Here is a 15524-nt window from a genome sequence, read left to right as displayed (position 1 = left end):
AAATTTGTTTCTTGTTACCAAGATTTTTTTTGATGAATTGAGATTTTAGTAAGTTTTATTTCGTCATTAAGATTCTCTGGTATCTGTATTTTCTTAATTATAACAATTATCCTGTATATATCTTACGAAAGTCGACTTCTATTACTAAATGTTGGTAACACAATACGATCAATTAAAATTTGCCGACGTGGCTACCTATATACAAACTTCTTGGGAACTGCTCGCAAGTAGTCTAATCAGGAAATACGCTCACGGAAATGGTGATGGATAGGGCACGTGGCGTGACGCAGATCAGACAATAACCTGTCCAAGCAGGGGCTCTGCTGGCAATCACCTGGCAGTAGACGGTTGGGGTTCGATCAGTGCAGGAGGTTAGCGCAAGTGGACTAGGCTGGAAGGATCTTGAATTAGTCGCCCAGGAACGTAAAAGTAGGGCGATTCTTTCAGCCCTATGTCAATGAGGGATAATAGGATCATATCATCATCATAGTCTGCAATGCCAAGTTTCGTAGTTTTCATGTGCTCTGCCTACCCCTTTATGGGATACTGAATAGTCTGATCGACAGAAAATATAATACATCAAAGAAAAAGCGAACAAGACTGGCGCAGCTTAAATAATGTGGAAGATCTTACCCAGGTTCATCTACAATGACTTGCTGATCACTCACCATCATCATTGCAGCCATTAATCGGCCACTGCTGAGCATAGGCCTCCCTTCGTGTACGCCACTTATCCCGGTCCTGGGCTAATCTCATCCAGAAGTGCCCCGCAGTTTTTCGAATGTCGTCCACCCAACGAGCCAACGGACCAGGCGAACATTTTCGGTGATCACTACACAGGCTGATCTCTGTCGGAGGCATGACAGTCTTCATCTCATCTTCAGGAGTCTCAGTACTAGATGTAGTTACTTCAGTAAAGGTTGTGAGTTTAGGAGCCTCTATTTTAGGACACATAGGGACTTACATCATGAGGAGAAGCATTGGGTGTTAATATGTGAAAGATACCCGACTTCATCGTATAGACTGATTTCGTATGGAGACTACAAAATCTTCTTTTTCAGGAGTCTCAGTACTAGATGGCGCCACTTCAGAAGAGTTGATGTGTTGAGGAGCCTCTATTTTGGGAGACATAGGGTCTAAAATAATGTGGGAAGGCATAGGTTATGTCAAATATTTTACCCAGCTTCATCCAAGATGACTTGTTGGTCACTATACAGGCTTATCTCCGGTGGAGGCATGACAAAGTCTTCGTCTTCCGGAGTCTCAGTAACTAGATGGTGCCACTTCAGAAAAGTTGGCGTGTTCAGGAGCCTCTTTTTTGGGACACATAGGGGCTAAAATAATGTGGGAAGGCATAGGTTATGTAAAAGATTTTACCCAGTTTCATCCAAGATGACTTGCTGATCACTATACCTCTACAGGCTGATCTCCGGTGGAGGCATGACAAGTCTTCATCTCCGGTAGTCTCAGTACTAGATGGCGCCACTTCAGTACTGGTGGTGGGTAGAGCCTTTGTTTTAGGACATATACCTCTATTATGTGTGGACTTGTGAAGTACATTGAATGTTATATAACTATGGAAGATCTTACCCTGCTTCATCTAAAATGACTTGCTGATTATTATACAGACTGATCTCCGGTGGAGGCATGACAAAATCTTCTTCTTCTGGAGTCTCAGTACTAGATGGCGCCACTTCAGAAGAGTTGGCGTGTTCAGGAGCCGCTGTTTTGGGACACATAGGGACTTATACCATATGAGAAGGCGTTGGGTGCTAATAATGTAGAAGATCTTACCCAGGTTCATCTAAAATGACTTGCTGATCGCTGTACAGACTGATTTCAGGCGGAGGTATGACAAAATCCTCTTCATTTGGTGTCTCAGTACTAGATGGCGCTAGTTCCGTACTGGTAGTACTTCTATTTTGGGAGGCATAGGGACTTACATCATGAGAGAAAGGCATTGGGTATTAATGTGTGAAAGATCTTACCCAGCTTCGTCCAAGATGACTTGCTGATCACTATACAGGCTGATCTCCGGTGGAGGCATCACAAAGTCTTCGTCTTCTGGAGTTTCAGTACTAGATGGCGCCACTTCAGTGGTGGTGGTGGGTTCGGGAGGCTCGGTGGGCAACGGCGGCTGCGCGCGGCGCTGCAGGCGGCAGACCGCCACCGACATCATGTGGGGGGGCATGGGGGGGGACTGCGCGAACTCGTCTTGCAGCTGGAATGTAACAATTGTACGTGAATACAAGAGTTTACTATTTCGGCAGTAATAACAGCCAACTCATTTTATTTTTTTGCGTATTGTTGTTTGTTAGGTACTTATTGCATGGGTCGACCGCAAACCACGGTTAGCAGCTATAAATGACATTGAGAGATCTCGAATTCAACATTTGAGGAATTTCTTTTCAAAAGTGTTTTATTGTTGTATGGTTTTCATAGACAAATGAGACTGAGCTTTACAAAGCTGCTCTCGTATTCGTCAACTATTCCCGTTCCGTCCGTCCGTCCGTCCGTCCGCGGATAATCTCAGTAACCGTTAGCACTAGAAAGCTGAAATTTGGTATATGCCATCCACCTACCTCTTCGAACAAAATATTGTTGGATAGGTATTTAAAAATGAATAAGGGTTTACTAAGTATAATAAATATTTTCGGAAATTCTTCATTGAACCATATGAAAAAATAGAAAAAAATCACAAAAGTAAACTTTATAAAGACTTTCTAGGAAAATTATTTTGAACTGTAGTTAAAAGTTTAGTAAATGTGATGGCCCGACACGCTCTTGGCCGGTTTTTTTAATTGCCATGTAGTTGAAGAATAGGGAATTTGACTGTAGTTAAAATAAAAAAAAATTATACCTGGATGCACGAAATAAAGCATCAGATAATTATAAGACACACATGGACAGAAGATATTTTTAAATCCAATTTATATTTAATAAGTCAGGTAAATGTGATGTAAATGAGTTGACCGTGACTCAATTCGATTTCAAATAAATTCCATATTAGCAAGTCGTTGAAATTCGTTTTGACAATTCTTAAAAAGAAGCTTATTTGACTAGGAGGCAAGTAGCCTATATTATTATGATTTTTCATCAAATGGGTAAAAATACGCACCAATCGATGTCCTAAATAGAATCCGGCTTCTTCTGTCGCCACTATTGGCATGTTTGTCAGGGATACGTGGAATCTGAAAATTATTAACATTTAAATATTAAATAAACGTCATATACAAAGAAAAAGTGACCAAGGCCTCCGTGTTCCGAGCTGGAATCGAACCAGCGTACTCCGTTAACCGGACGGATGCCTGTAAAACCACTCGGCCATCGGGAAATGGGAATTCCGAAAAATTTACTCATGTAAGTACCTAGGTACAGTTGAATATTACTAACGAGAGTAAGTTAAATCGCGACGGCTTGCCGAAACGATTTAAAGACTCGAGTTAGTAGTATTCATACTCCCCGAGTTACACAAAATGTTTTTCATCACACTCGCAATGTAAAAAATATCTAAATAGATGTAAAAAAGTTAAGTACGGTACCTACAAGAAGTTTCATTATTCCCTTGGGAGAACGATTTTTCTATAACTCACGCTCCACATGCGTGCAATAGCACATTTAAAGTGCGGGTGTGATGAAATAGTTATTTGTTATACAAGGGGGCAAAGTTGTATTTTAACGCCGAGTGTGGAATTGAAAAACGAGCAAGTGAAAGGATTCTATAGTTGAACCACGAGCGAAGCGAGTGGTTCGAGAATAGAATCCTGAACTTGCGAGTTTTTTAACACACGAGAAGTAAAATACATTTGCACCCGAGTGTAACACAAAACTTTTCCCCTCACTAATAGCGAGGAAACTACAACGCAAAAAATGTGTTTATCACTGCTTCCAGTAGTTCCACAGGTGGTAAATCATCTTTATTACTAGATTCACCTACTTTTATCAATTTTAAAGCAGTTAATTTGACTTTATTCAAGGTCAAATTACTTTACCCACTAGTGGATAAAATGCGTTTTACCCGCTGGTATTAAATGACAAAACACGTGTTTCCGAGCTAGTGAGGGGAAAAGTGTATTATATACTTATGTATTATATAACCCAGCAACCTTCAAATCAAGAGTGAACACTGAACAGGCATCTTCTGGGCGAGCTCACTCCATCGTAGGCCACGTCTTTGCCTTTGGCCAGTCTGTGGCCAAGAGTAAGCCCATTTATAATAAGAAAAAAAAATGTAGATGATGATGATAGATAGATAATAACTTTATTCATTTCCACAACATACATGGTTTAAATTACAAAACATTTACATGCAACTTAAAATTAAGAAAAACAATATACTCTAAAAAATCTAAACTATAATGATACGATGAAATCTCTTTTGATAGACAAGTGATACTATTCACTCAACGAATATTTAAATGATGATAATATAAATGAGAAAGTTTATACACGGTGTTTCCGGTATCACTCAAAACCTCAGACACCCCAACTGATTTTTATTTTTTTAAACTCATCTAGAGTATTCATCTTTTAATTTGATCGTTACTTTTTTTTAAATTGAATTTTAAATTTTCTGTACAGCTCTACTTGACTTTTAGCTCTACACTCAATGAAATAATTGCTAACTACCATCCTAAACCATAAGACTATTTATTTGTGTACGTTACTGCAACGACATAAGGTTTACCAATAGACAGCTAAGATGTCACTGTAAAACACTTTAAAGCTTTGTCACAGAAAACTTCAAATTGGACAGGTAATCGCAGTAAGCAAATAAACTCAATATTCAAAATGACAAGGTTGTAATTAGGTACGAGTTCAATTTGTTATGACTTATGATAAACATTAAGATTAAACTGACAAACAATGTCAAACTAGTAGCGGAAAAAATAATCGTCCAAGTAACCGGCCAGTATTAATACCCCTAAATACTGAAAAAGGTAAACAACCTCTAGCAATGCGATATACACAATGTTGTATTACGAGTACAATAGAATGGGCACGTAAAAAATAACTAATAATACTAATTTAAATAAAAATATTACCCCCATCAAGATATAGCTCAATCGATTGTACTCTCGATTCTGAACAAACTGTTTTCAGGTTTTTAGTGTTAAGTGAAACACGGTGTATAAAGTAAAATAGATATTAATAATTGTATAAACTTCTATAAAAATATAATATAATGTAATGTAATGTACTTTAGTATGTAAGAAATTTTGCTGTGCCCTATCAGGGTATCATGTACCAACTATATTACTACCTAACACCTGTATAAAATGAATATGATCGCAATAAAGATTTGAATTGAATTGAATTGACCATGTGTCGTGGCAGAGAATTGGCGCTGGCTCAGCATGATGATGCGGCAAGCCCACTGCAAGCCACATCGCTGATATTCTGCCAGAACCTTTCATAAAAGTTTGTGCAACGCTTTATTATAAGTACGTTCATGTAAGTGTCTGTGTACATGTTGTGTTAGTGTGATCAAAGACCTATATAACTTCGTATAGACAGATTAAGTCTAAGAAAAAAACGTACCCCAAAACCATACAGAGTAAGGTACGGTGAGCTAGATGGCGATACACCTTTGGGGTACGCTCGGCTAGATGGCGCTAATATTAATATTTGACATTTTAAAACATATCAAGCTAAGAATATGGGCCAAATTGTTAAAACTGAGGTTCAAAAGTTTTAAGCTTATGTCGAGAGATGGCAGTCTATGCACTGTGATTACACATTTTACTTTGACAGTAACTCTCTTTAATACTCGATCCTCTTTGGTGTGAGCAAGTATCTATGTGTATGTGCCTGTTGGACAGTCGCAGCAAATGTAGGTACCTGTCCCTCACGATGGTGAGTCGGAAAGTCGCTCGGAGATGAGGCTCGTCGAGGCAGGGGAACGCGGAGCGCGCATGCGTCAGCCAGAATCGCGACACGGCACAACGACTGACAAAAAAATAATAGTTATATGTTTTACAAGGGGGCAAAGTGGTTTTACCGCACGTGCCTATATTGATACCCGAGCAAGCGAAAGATTCCAACATTGAATCGCGAGCGTAGCAAGTGGTTCGAGAAGTGGAATCTTGAGCGTTGCGAGGGTTTCAAGGCACGAAGGTTAAACAAACTTTGCCCCCGAGTGAAACACAACATTTTTCACCACAGCAACACGAACAAAATACTGGCTTTAAAACGTCAAGCTAAATCTAAACTATGAATTTATTCAATATTTTTTATTCAAAATCATCATTTATAGGTCAATTCTACCAGCCTGCACAAGATATTAAGTTAAAATTTGTACGAAATTAGAGGTACTTTGCACTCTTGTGGATAAAATGTAATTTTGCTATCTGTTTTCGACTAGCAAAGTAAGCCTCTACCAGTTGGTGTGGTGAAAATCAAATTATTTGACTTATTTGTTAACACCTGATATATCATGATAGAATGAACTCACTGTCTATTGTTGCCAGCGAGGAAGAAGCCGCGTTGCTTGTCGTTCCTCTCCAGTTTCGTGATGAATCGGAGGCTGAGCGTGTAGTTGAATTTGCGACGGAGTTTCTCCTGTAAATAAAAATAAATGAGCTGAATAAAGTTGAATTATTTTTAAATTTCAGAGCAGAACCCAACTGGGGAAGTACCTCCGCCTTACAAAAGACCGCAGCTAAATAGCTCTAGACCCTACTCATAGTGTTGTGTTCCTGCTTGTGAGTAAGGTAGAGCTCAACGAAGGTGCGGTGTGCTGGCAACGAAAGGACCTACGGACCTCATTTTTTAACTTTAGTGACCTTGGACTGACCCTGATGACCTGTACTGACCTTGAACTCAATATAAGTCTGTTCAGCCGGCGGGTAGTCCAAAACTTTAGCGACCTTAGGCCCCAAGGAGCCCCCAGTCTTGAACAGCGCCCGTTCTGTTACGTTCATGTCACGAACGTTTAGGACTACGAATGTTGTGTCTCGATCCACCTTGAAGTCGATTGATACTTCGCCTGTTAACCAAAATAATAAATGAATACACGCATTTAAACTTGAAATATACGTTTTTTTTTTTTAGATAGCCCGTTTATGTGTCCCACTGCTGGGCAAAGGCCTCTCCCCGTGATTTCCACAGCTCCCGTTGGTGTGCTATTTCTGGCCAATTAGTCATAGTTAAGTTTCTGGTCAATTAGTTAGTTAGTAGAAATATACGTAAAAGTAGAAAATTTACTATTGTAACTCTGGCCACGAAACGATTTTTGGTTGCTATTCCGTCTCTTTGTCATGACAAACACCAACTCAGACTCAAAATAGGTTCTCGAACTCCTCAGTTCACCAGTTACTTATCAACATATGATGAAGCCAAAGACTGTATGATGTTTCGGAATCAAAAAATAAGGCAGATGGACAAGAGAAAATGCCAGTTCTAGGGTTCCGTAGTCAACTAGGAACCCTTATAGTTTCGCCATGTCTGTCCGTCCGTCCGTCTGTCCGCGGATAATCTCAGTGACCGGTAGCACTAGAAAGCTGAAATTTGGTACCAATATGTAGAGGTATATTAATCTCGCCGACAAAGTGGTAAAATAAAAAGTGGAAAAAAATGTTTCAAGTAAGCCCCCCCCCCCACCCTACACTTAAAAAGTGGGGAGTGGTTTTTTTCCCTTCCAATCCTAACATTTTTCCTTCTAATCCCAATATTGTTGGATAGGTATTTAAAAATGAGTAGGGGTTTTCGAAAATGATCTTTTGATATTGTTAATGTTTTCGGAAAAAGTCGCTCCAATAATAATTTGATTTGTTCCCTACATTGCTCCAAAAGTTTAAAAAAATGTGCCCCCCCCCCCCTCTAACTTTTGATAAGTTTAAAAAATGCGTTAAAACACAAAAGTAGAACTTTATACTTAAAGACTTTCTAAAATTGTTTTGAACTTAATAGGTTGAATAGTTTTTGAGAAAAATACGGGAAACTACGGAACCCTACACTGAGCGTGGCCCGACACACTCTTGGCCGGTTTTTGGTAGCTATTCCGTCTTTTTGTCATTTCAAATACCAACTATCAAGGCTCTCTTACCCCTCCCTTCTTCAGTTCTCAAAGTTAGGGTGAAGCAAAAGACTGTAATGCTTTAGAATCAAAAAGGTAGTAGACCGACACGAAACATGTCTTTGCTTTTCACTATATTCCGTCTCTTTTTCATAAATACAAACAATAGGTGAGATGACTAAAAAAAAAAAAACTAATTAGTCCGTCAGTTAGATTATCAAAGAATATTAGACACGTATTTTTTCTTTTTTCTCGTAAACGAAAAATGACGACGGTACAGTGCGTTGAAGTTTAGCGTGACGTCACGCCTAGGTACAATTTTTACTTAGAAGTGTCGTCACAAGCCCCCACTCCGGAACTTTGATGCTCTATATCTTTGTATTTTTTCATTAATTAGAAAAAGCGAAAAATATGTGTTCAGTATTTTTGGACGATCTGACTGACGGACTAAACACAATGTTTTTTAGGGTTCCGTAGTCAACTAGGAACCCTTATAGTTTCGCCATGTCTGTCTGTCCGTCCGTCCGTCCGTCCGCGGATAATCTCAGTAACCGTTAGAACTAGAAAGCTGAAATTCGGTACCAATATGTATATCGCCGACATAGTGCAAAAAAAAATGGTAAAAAATGTTTTATTAGGGTACCCCCCCCCCTACATGTAAAGTGGGGGCTGATTTTTTTTTTTCATTCCAACCCCAACGTGTGATATATTGTTGGATAGGTATTTAAAAATGAATAAGGTTTTACTAAGATCGTTTTTTGATAATATTAATATTTTTGGAAATAATCGCTCCTAAAGGAAAAAAAAGTGCGTCCCCCCCCCCTCTAACTTTTGAACGATATGTTTAAAAAATATGAAAAAAATCACAAAAGTAGAACTTTATAAAGACTTTCTAGGAAAATTATTTTGAACTTGATAAGTTCAGTAGTTTTTGAGAAAAATACGTAAAACTACGGAACCCTACACTGAGCGTGGCCCGACACGCTCTTGGCCGGTTTTTTATGTAGTCGTCATCCCTATTGCTAAAGGCAGTGTTTCTTACCTCTCAGTTCGCCAGTCGTCAAGTTAGGATGGAGCCAAAGACTGTAATGCTTCGGAATCAAAAAGGTCGGTAGACGGGCGCCTCGCCACGGGAAAATGGCGCCATTGGTTGCTATGCGGTCTCTGTAACATTATTGTTAATTAGAAAGGATATTAGTAATTTGGGTGAATCCACGTAAAAGTAACGTGAGTCACGACTTCATTAAGTGTTTATTTGAACTACAGCTGCATATGAAAGGATCTATGCATATATCGGGAAAGTAACACTTAATTAGAGATTATCATTTGAACTTGCATCCATAAATACTAATATTATAAATGGGAAAGTGTGTGTGTCTGTTTGTTTGTCCGTCTTTCACGGCAAAACGGAGCGACGAAATGTCATGATTTTTTAAGTGGAGATAAATGAAGGGATGGAGAGTGACATAGGCTACTTTTTGTCTCTTTCTAACACGAGCGAAGCCGTGGGCAAAAGCTAGTCGTGAATAAATGGAACATGCCATAAAATCGTGACTCATGTTACTCTTGCCGCGGATTAACCCATTTGACAAAATAATCAATAGAATCTACCCACTGCGCCAGTACGTATTTACATAACATTTTGAATGTTTGAATTTAACCAACCGTGGAGTGGAATAACTACTCCACTACTAAGAATGGGAGAGGGTCGGGCTGCTAAGAGAGCGTATCTGGGAAGACCAGCTGGTAGCCGTCCGGCTGGTCGGCCCAGATACCGCTGGGGAGACAGCGTGATGGCGGATCTGTGTCAGCTACAAGCCGATGATTGGCAGGAAGCTGCGCAGGATCGGGATAGGTGGCGTGCTCTCGTTTTGGAGGCCAAGATTCTCTTTGGATTGCAGAGCCATATTAGTTAGTTAGTGGAGTGGAATGAATCTATAGGTTAAACTACTAAACTTTTACTATAAGAACCTGAAATCGGAGTTTGACCTTAACATTTTTTTGGGCGATTCCGGGACCCATGGCAAAAGTTCCCCAGAACGAGTATAGCCTATAAGTATATTCACACCTTAATGTACCTATTGCAGGTGACTAAAGAAACATCCTGTATTATCGTTTTCTTTACGGGCATTTTCAGAATTTGGGACCCCCCATTTAACGTAAGTGGTGAACCAAAATTAACTCACTGTCAGTTTTGTGACGATAATTAAGCATGAAATTTCAATATTTCAATAAAAATATTGTTTTTATGTTCTTACATAAACTTTAAGCGATAATCTACATTCAGAATGTGAAAAAAGTAAATTTTTAGGCAGACTTTAATTGTCGACACAAAGCCGAGTTAATTTTTGTTAACAAATTTTTGGGGCAAATTCTGAAAATGCCCTTACAGCAGAACTACAAAAGTTAATGTTCTCTATGCTGCAAAACTGGACAAAAGTTAAACAAAACGGCGTCTTGTTCTATGAACATGTCTTACTTGTTAGCAGCGGCAGCATTGGCGTCTGAGCCGCCGTCGGCGAGCCCGGGATCAGCGGGTTCTCACCCAGACAGGGGCAATCTGTAAAAAGACAAAAATTATATTAGTCTTACACTTGAAAAGGATTAGATTGTAGTGTTTCGATGGTTTTTGATACCACAAAATTATAAGGGCAAATAGTGTTGTGTTCCTGTCGGTGAGTAAGACTGCCAGAGCTCAACGAGGGTGCGGTGTGCTGATGACGGAAGGACCTACGGAACCAAATTTGTTCCGTCTATTCTCCTTTGAGTCGTCGACAACCCGAACCTTCCTTGAAACTTGTACAAAAGGGAGGGAGGGGGTTGCAAAAGGAAGTGTACAAGTTTCTGATGGGTTGGCAACGCGCATGTGACACTTCTTGAGTTGCAGGCGTCCATAGATCACGATGACCACATTCCATCAGGCGGACCGTATGCTTGTTTGCCACCGACGTAGACGACGTAGTATAAAAAAATCTGAAAGTGCTAGCACACTGTATTCCCAGCCAAATACAATCTGGGTGTATTCAAGTCAAGAGTGATTTTTAGGCTATTACCAAAGAGGGTCGAGTATTATAGAGAATGACTGTCAAAGTAAAAATGTGTAATCACAGTGCATAGACTGCCATCTCTCGACACAAGCTTAAAACTTTTGACCCTCAGTTTTGACAATTTGGCCCATATTCTTAGCTTGATATGTTTTAAAATGTCAAATATTAATATTAGCGCCATCTAGCCGAGCGTACCCCAAAGGTTTATCGCCATCTAGCTCACCGTACCTTTTTCTGTATGGTTTTGGGGTACGTTTTTTTCTTATACTTTATCGGTCTTTACGAAGTTATATAGGTCTTTGCTATTACTGAACCAGTGAGCTACAACTTCGACGTTGTCGTCACTTTCCATCAGTGCCACTACTTAAGTCAATCACTGGTCAGTTTATAATAAAAAATAAACACCGCCACTATCGTCTCACAAAAGAAGGCAGGCAGGACGGCAGGACTCTGGCTATCTATCATTTATTTTATAGTTTGATACGTGCCTCGAGAGGTATATCTGAGTTAGTCACCTGGTTGAGGACTCGCGTTAGACAACAATCAACGCGCTCGCGAACATAGCTCCTAAAACAACTTTCGCGAGGCAAAGCGATCGCATCACAGTTGCCTCGAGAGGCATATTTGAGTAGATATTCACCTGGATGCGGGCTCGCGTAGACAACAATCAACGCGCTCGCGAACATAGCTCCTAGCACAACTCTCGAGAGGTAAAGTGATCGCCTCACAGTTGCCTCGCGAGGCATATCTGAGCAGATATTCACCTGGTCGAGGACTCGCGTAGACAACAATCAACGCGCTTGCGATCATAGCTCCTAGCATAACTACCGCAAGGCAAAGCGAGCGCGCTTCGAGTTGCCTCGCGAGGCATATCTGAGTAGATTTTGTAACATATTCACCTGGTTGCGGGCTCGCGTAGACAACAATCAACGCGCTTGCGAACATTGCCCCGAGCACAACTGCCGCGAGGCAAAGCGCGCGCCTCTGCGAACACACCGCGACGGGTGCCTCGCGAAGCTCACGCGCCTCGCGCGCTTTGTCCGTGTCTGGAATTAATACAATACATTATAAACTGAAATAGATACCAAACATTAAAGAAAAAGCGATCATGCCCACTGGCGGCGAAGCCGGGAATCGAACCCGGGTCTCCAGCTCCAGCTATCGCGGCTGGCGTGTCGGACCGCTGCACTACACAAAATAATTTGATTTGTTCCTTACTTCAATGCAATTCATCTTAGATTATGGACAAAGGTTAAGCTTGAAGTAAAAATTGCGGCGAGTAAATTTTATAGTGACTAAATAAATATAAATATTATAGGACATTCTTACACACATTGACTGAGTCCCACGGTAAGCTCAAGAAGGCTTGTGTTTGTGTCACACCTCGGACACTGGCAATCAAATATATGAAAGAGGCGCGTTCCTAATAGCACACAGTTTAAGCTCGTGTAGGTGAACACGTACTATGCTTGTATGAGTGACATATGACAGCCCGACTGTTCGCGTTTTTAACAGGCGGTAACTGTGAGGTAACCGAGAGGGGGTGGGCGGCACTTTCAGAGGGAGTGGCCATACTGTACGATAGTACTCTTTGTTATACTGTGCTTGTGTTGTGGGTACTCAGACAACGATGAAAGTATATAACATAAAAAACATACATGACTCAGGAACAAATACCAGGCCCCGTATCCGAATGGCATTTCTGCGACGCGAAACGCCACCGAAACGTCGCAGAAATGTAGTCTCTCTCGCAACAATACGCAAGAGCGATAGAGATAGATAGCTACGAAAGAGTTATCGTGAGCGTTTGCATTCGGCTACGCACACTGTACTCAGTACACAAAAAAGTTGTCGATCGATCTGCAGGACAAATAGTGCGAGGAGATATGCTGTTAGTTATCGGACAGTTTGCTCGAAATATCAGGCGGAATGTATTCATACTCATACTCATTTATTTATAATATTGTTACATATTACACGTCAAAATTTATTTACATGATTATTTCATGGTGTATTAAAATTAATATCTTAGTCGTATATTAGGTATATTAGGTATATTAATATATTAGGTAGCAATTATAGTCAAAAATGTCAGAATATGCCAATACATTATTAAATTAAATCAAGGGATATTAATATTAAAATGAAATTAATACAGTAATTTAAATAATGTTAAATTCGTTCATGTCGTAAAAAGCGTGGGTGAGAAGGCATATTTTTAAAGTACGTGTGAATTAATTTAAAGATTCTATACAGGTACTTCGGATAGTTTGTTAAAAATCTTGGGACCTTGTACCTGCATAGTCTTGGAGGACATAGTCTATGATGTGTAAACAGTTTTGTCCAGTAATATGAACATGTTATATCATTGAAAGCTCTCATTCTCCACGATTGAAGGCCCTGACATGATTCCGGAATGAAACGCTCACGATTCGACCTATATATCGTTCTCTGAGTACCCACAACACAAGCCTTCTTGAGCTTACAGTGGGTCTCAGTCAATTTTTGTAAAAAATGTGCTATAATATTTATTTTATATTTATAATTGACTGATCAAATAGATTTAAACTTACCGGCCAGAAAAGCGACATCGTCTAAGTCTTGATCCACCATATTTCGCCAGGCAGCTGCTGAAAGCAACATATTACTCTGATTACACGAAGAACTTTGTAAAGTATACAAAACTGCATAATTTGTGTCATTTTGACAGACAGTTTGACAGATTACCGCATGGAAATAAGGCGGGATATGAATAATTTATTTATTATACATATTATGTTAGACTGTTGGTGGTTGCACTCGGTAAAACCTGACCAGAAATAAGTTTTTTTTGCAAAAATTTCATTTTTGGCACAAGCTTTTATCGCCGACTGTACCTTTCTTTTAACAGTCATCGTTTGTAACAGAGTTCCTATGACCACCTTTCTGCTCCATCAGATCAGCTCCATGATACCATAATATTGCATTGTCACGTGATTTACATATGTGTGCAATATTTCAGCTCAACCGGAAACCGGGAAGTGGGTCAAATTTAGCTTCTATGTTTTGACGCACACTAAAATAAGGCAAGTTGAATAAAATAAATAAATAAATAAATATTGAGGGACACCTTACACAAATCAACCTAGCCCCAAACTAAGCAAAGCTTGTACTATGGGTGCTAGGCGACGATATATATACTTATATAAAGAAATACATACTTATATACATAGAAAACATCCATGACTCCGGAACAAATAACTGTGTTCATCACACAAATAAATGCCCTTACCGGGATTCGAACCCGGGACCGCGGCTTAGCAGGCAGGGTCACTACCAACTACGCCAGACCGGTCGTCAAGAATAAAAGCTTGTAATATTAATGTATATGACTACGCGCCATCTTGCGGAATTTCATTAGAACTAATTTCTTCATACTAAACTGAACTGTCACCTCATACATCAGAATAACAGCGCCCTCTTGACAATACTCATACGTATCTGGTCGGGCATAAAGGGTCGGTGAAAGAGTAGAATAATATGTAAGAACGGTTCAACCACAAGCAGCGTGATGAAATTTTAAAGTTTCCATTGTAAGTTCTCATTTTGCCGACTCATATTGTCGTCATTTACATGGCGACCCGGCCAGTGTCAAGACTGACACATACCCTTGGCTGAGTCGATGTGGTTGGTTTTTATCGATTCCTTATTTGGCCCTGTCAGTACTAGAAGTACCAGTCTAAAGGCTGACATTCTATTCACAGTCTAGTTACCGTGGCTCTTTTATCGTCAGTCACATGGCCACCCTGCCAATTTTAGAGGTAAGTACTTAATCATAGTCCTCTCTGGTCTGTCTGTCTGATACCATACCCTTGGCTGAGCCGTTGCGGTCGGGTTTGTACTTGGCGACTCCTATATTATCTGCCACAAGGTTGATTCTATCTATTGTCCGTCACATGGCGACCCTGACAGTATAAAGACTGACACATACCCTTGGCTGTTTTCGTTGCGATCATTGTACTTGCCGACTCCTATATTATCTGCCACAAGGTTGACCCTATCTATTGTCCGTCACATGGCGACCCTGACAGTATAAAGGCTGACACATACCCTTGGCTGAGCCGTTGCGGTCGGCCTTGTACTTCCCGACGGGCTCCATCTGAATGCCGTCCATCTCACGCCGGGACCGGCATGCCTACCGCAATCTGCAACAAAGATGCATTCATTATTTTAATACCACCCCGAAAAGATAGGCTAAAACACACACATACACACATGACACGAAGACCTCTCACACATTCAATACACTCTCACCGTTTTACGCGTGCTAGTTGTTAGTTTTAGTTTTTATTTTTAGCTTTTCTTGTTAATTACGGTTAAGTATATTATTATATTAACTTTTCCTTCCACCTAGTATTAAGCATGATGGCGCAATTTCATTAGTAGATAACTCGTTCGGTATACAGCATACGGGGAGTCCC

General features: G+C 40.1%; 1 protein-coding gene across 1 annotated transcript in view; it reads right to left on the bottom strand.

Annotated features, from left to right (window-relative positions):
- Positions 1-15217, bottom strand: part of LOC125239398 — a 43454-nt gene extending 28237 nt beyond the window's left edge. The window contains 12 exon segments of the mRNA XM_048146968.1: positions 1180-1313; positions 2051-2221; positions 3119-3191; positions 5842-5949; positions 6455-6561; positions 6816-6988; positions 9060-9181; positions 10497-10528; positions 10531-10577; positions 11964-12110; positions 13638-13694; positions 15154-15217. Of these exon segments, the coding sequence (XP_048002925.1) occupies positions 1180-1313; positions 2051-2221; positions 3119-3191; positions 5842-5949; positions 6455-6561; positions 6816-6988; positions 9060-9181; positions 10497-10528; positions 10531-10577; positions 11964-12110; positions 13638-13694; positions 15154-15217 (1235 nt within the window).
- Positions 15218-15524: the final 307 nt, after the last annotated feature.

The sequence above is a fragment of the Leguminivora glycinivorella genome, chromosome 25 (assembly GCF_023078275.1).
Source record: "Leguminivora glycinivorella isolate SPB_JAAS2020 chromosome 25, LegGlyc_1.1, whole genome shotgun sequence".
Taxonomy (NCBI): domain Eukaryota; kingdom Metazoa; phylum Arthropoda; class Insecta; order Lepidoptera; family Tortricidae; genus Leguminivora; species Leguminivora glycinivorella.
This window is presented reverse-complemented; position numbering and strand designations above follow the sequence as displayed.